This window comes from Carya illinoinensis, chromosome 11, assembly GCF_018687715.1.
Source record: "Carya illinoinensis cultivar Pawnee chromosome 11, C.illinoinensisPawnee_v1, whole genome shotgun sequence".
NCBI classification, from domain to species: Eukaryota; Viridiplantae; Streptophyta; class Magnoliopsida; order Fagales; family Juglandaceae; genus Carya; species Carya illinoinensis.
In genome coordinates this window covers 30,706,092-30,709,207 of record NC_056762.1, presented here as the reverse complement: position 1 = coordinate 30,709,207, position 3,116 = coordinate 30,706,092, and the positions used below count along the sequence as shown (strand labels likewise).

The following is a 3,116-nucleotide window of genomic DNA, read 5'->3' as shown; positions in this document are numbered from 1 at the left end:
ACACCATCTCTAATCGACTATACATGCTTTGCATGTGGAACCTTTAGTAGCGTGTGTGTATTTTTATCTTGAAGCAAAATAGCCAATCCTTTTCCAACATTTCAATTCTTATTTTTAATTTTCATAACATGTTTTTCTTCACTATATTATGAAATGCATTTCTATTAGACATGCTATTTGAGATTACAAATATATATTATCAAACAAACAAGGTTTATAAAATACATATAATCCCATCAAAATGCACTATTTGCAACAAGCCTTAAAAAATTACCATGTACCTTATTTTCCTTCAATTAGGGCTGAGCAACCGGGTACCGGACCGGGTATCCGGGTATACCCGGCCCGGAACCCGGATTCCAAATCCGGGCCGGAGTCCGGCCCGGATGCACCCGGGTTATGACCCGGGCTGGAACCCGGATTGATCCGGGTTTTTACAACCCGGAAATCTGGGTTCCGGCCTATACCCGGGTTTTTTTTTTTTTTTTTTTTTTTTTTTTTTTTTTTTTTATAACAAAGCCTGATTATTAAATTTTTTTTAGTAAAAAAATATTGTGAATTTGATCCCATTGTCATGCACCATGCGTACGTATATACAATATGCTGGTCAATTACATTTGTTATAATATCAAAAAATTAGTTACTTCTGAGATTTCACCGTGATCATAATTTATACATGATTACAATTAATCCCGCTGCTTAATTTCTAGCTACATGCGTTAGTACTGCATGCAAGCATGTCATGCACCATGCTCCTCACGTTTCCCGAGAACCCCTCTTTTGCTTGCCTTCTCTACCTGCTAGAGTAATGGTTTTTGCTTCTTTGCAGGTTGTCAGGCTGACAGATTTTCGTGTACCAGGAGCTGATGCCAAAAATATCTTCTACTTGAGAGTAATTGATGATGCCGATAAGCTTGTAGAAGTTATTAAAGCAAAGAAGAATGCAAAGGTCGTGGTTGTTGGAGGAGGGTACATTGGCATTGAGCTTAGTGCAGCTTTGAGAATCAACAATTTTGATGTCAGCATGCTTGTTCCTGAAAGTTGGTGCAGTATGTAGTGTTTAAAGCACTATTGTGTATAATTAATTGGACAATTCAATTGATTCATTGTTAGAATTCTTTTGCAGAGCATGTTTTCCTAATTCAAGCTGTGTTTTTTGCAGTGTTTCGACTTTTCACTTCTGACATAGCTGGTTTCTAGGAGAGTTATTATGAAAAGAAAGGAGTCAAAATTATTATACACATTTCTGACATTTTGTGATTGGAATTTACCCTTGATCACAATTTCTCAATACCATACACACTTGAAAGATATATAAAACTTGACTATCTTGGTCAGTAAAGGGGGCAATGTTGATGGATACCACTGCTAAACATACTACAATAGTCCAAAATGTGCACACTTGCGTGTATGGTTTTTTCCAAAACATTTGATGCACATATACGAGGCAAGAACACCCATCACAATAACAAGACAAAGTTGAAAATAATTACCGTTCTCCATTAGCAAACATTATATCGAATACAAACACGCAAATGTCAACCTGGTGTTTAAAAGAAACCATCATAATCATATCTAGAAGTTTAAACAAAAAGCATATTACCTTAAAGGTTCCATTTAAGGAAAAGCTCCATAGCTTTCATATTTAAGCATTAAAGTATTGGACTATATCATGAAGTAAAATAGGTACACATCAAACCTTTATGCTATTCACTGTGATAAAGGTATCTTTGCTCCCTCTCCCTCGTGAAAATAGTTCTTGGAAGGACATGAGTCTGCAGCCATTCTTTCTATCAACTGCAACAACCTGAAACCAGGAAGGAACACATCCAGAATGATTAATGCTTATTTTATGATCTTTCATGTACCAGCTCAAAAATAAACCATCTAACCTTAAAATAGGATTAAAGAAAAACCACTTCATAGTCAAATGATCACATCTTTCAATAATATTTCAAGCATGGTAATATGCTAGATGCATCATTTCTTTGGAGAAGTTTGCATTGATCTTTAGATCTGGTATTTTTAATAGAGAAGAGGCTCAAGTTATATGTACTAGTCCCCTAAACAGACTGGGAACTAGAGATAAACTGATTTGGGGTCCCTCAAATAATGGAAAATTGTATAAAAAGTGTTTATCACCTTTTAAATTGATAAATTGATGCAAATGCACCATCTATGCCAACAAACATCTTATATAATAGACCAACAAGTACTACTGATCCTAACTTACACGCAAATCATGCTTGGCCTCATTGAAAACTTGAGATCCAGCTGGATCATTCATCACATATAGACCAAAATATTGTTATATATACATGCTTTTTCTAGAGAAAGCCGGCCATGTAATATATATATGCTTTTTCTAGAGAAAGCAGGCCATGTAAAAGAGTAAAAGATCAGTACAGATTGAATAGCCGAAATCTGATGGCATCAAAGGATTTTCTATTTCTATTTACAAGTTCGCAGCCATCTTAGAAACTTAAGGCTCCATTTACTTCGGATTAGTCAGGAATGAAGTCTCTGTCTAACAAATCACACCTAAAAATAAATCACACCCAAAAACAAATCACACCTAAAAATAAATCACACCCAAAAACTAATCACACCCAAACAAATCACACCCACTAAAAAAACCACACAATAAACTAAAGAACCGAAATGGAAGAGTTAATCAAAAACTAACCTGATTTGTAGTGTTTCTGAGGATGACCAGATGCAAGCGACGACGGGATGACGGCGACGACCGGACGGCGACGACTGGATGACGGCGACAACGGGATGGCAGCGACGACGGGATGAGGCTAGGGTTTCTGGAAGATTCGTTGAGAGAGAGAGAGAGAGAGAGAGAGAGAGAGAGAGAGAGAGAGAGAGAGAGAGAGAGAGAGAGAGAGAGAGAGAGAGAGAGAGAGAGAGGGGAGAATCAGATTGGGGGGGGCGGATCGAGAAAGACAGGGTAATAACCCAGTGGCACTGGGTTTGGGTTTAAAAAAACCCGGGTACCGGATTTTAAATCCGGTATCCGGACCGGGAAGACCCGGTTTTTAGAAACCGGGTACCGGCCCGTGTGTTTTTCGGGCCGGTGCCCGCAACCGGAACCCGGTTATCCGGGTTCC

The 3,116-nt window shown here is 38.1% G+C and overlaps 1 protein-coding gene across 1 annotated transcript; it reads right to left on the bottom strand.

Annotated features, from left to right (window-relative positions):
• Positions 1 to 793: 793 nt before the first annotated feature.
• Positions 794 to 2,748, bottom strand: LOC122282383. The gene is made up of 4 exons (XM_043094338.1): positions 2,687 to 2,748; positions 1,700 to 1,807; positions 1,494 to 1,543; positions 794 to 1,034 (listed from the first exon to the last, which is right to left on the bottom strand). Exons 2-4 carry the CDS (start codon positions 1,769 to 1,771, stop codon positions 794 to 796), a joined length of 363 nt encoding a protein of 120 aa, XP_042950272.1. The 5' UTR covers positions 1,772 to 1,807; positions 2,687 to 2,748.
• Positions 2,749 to 3,116: the final 368 nt, after the last annotated feature.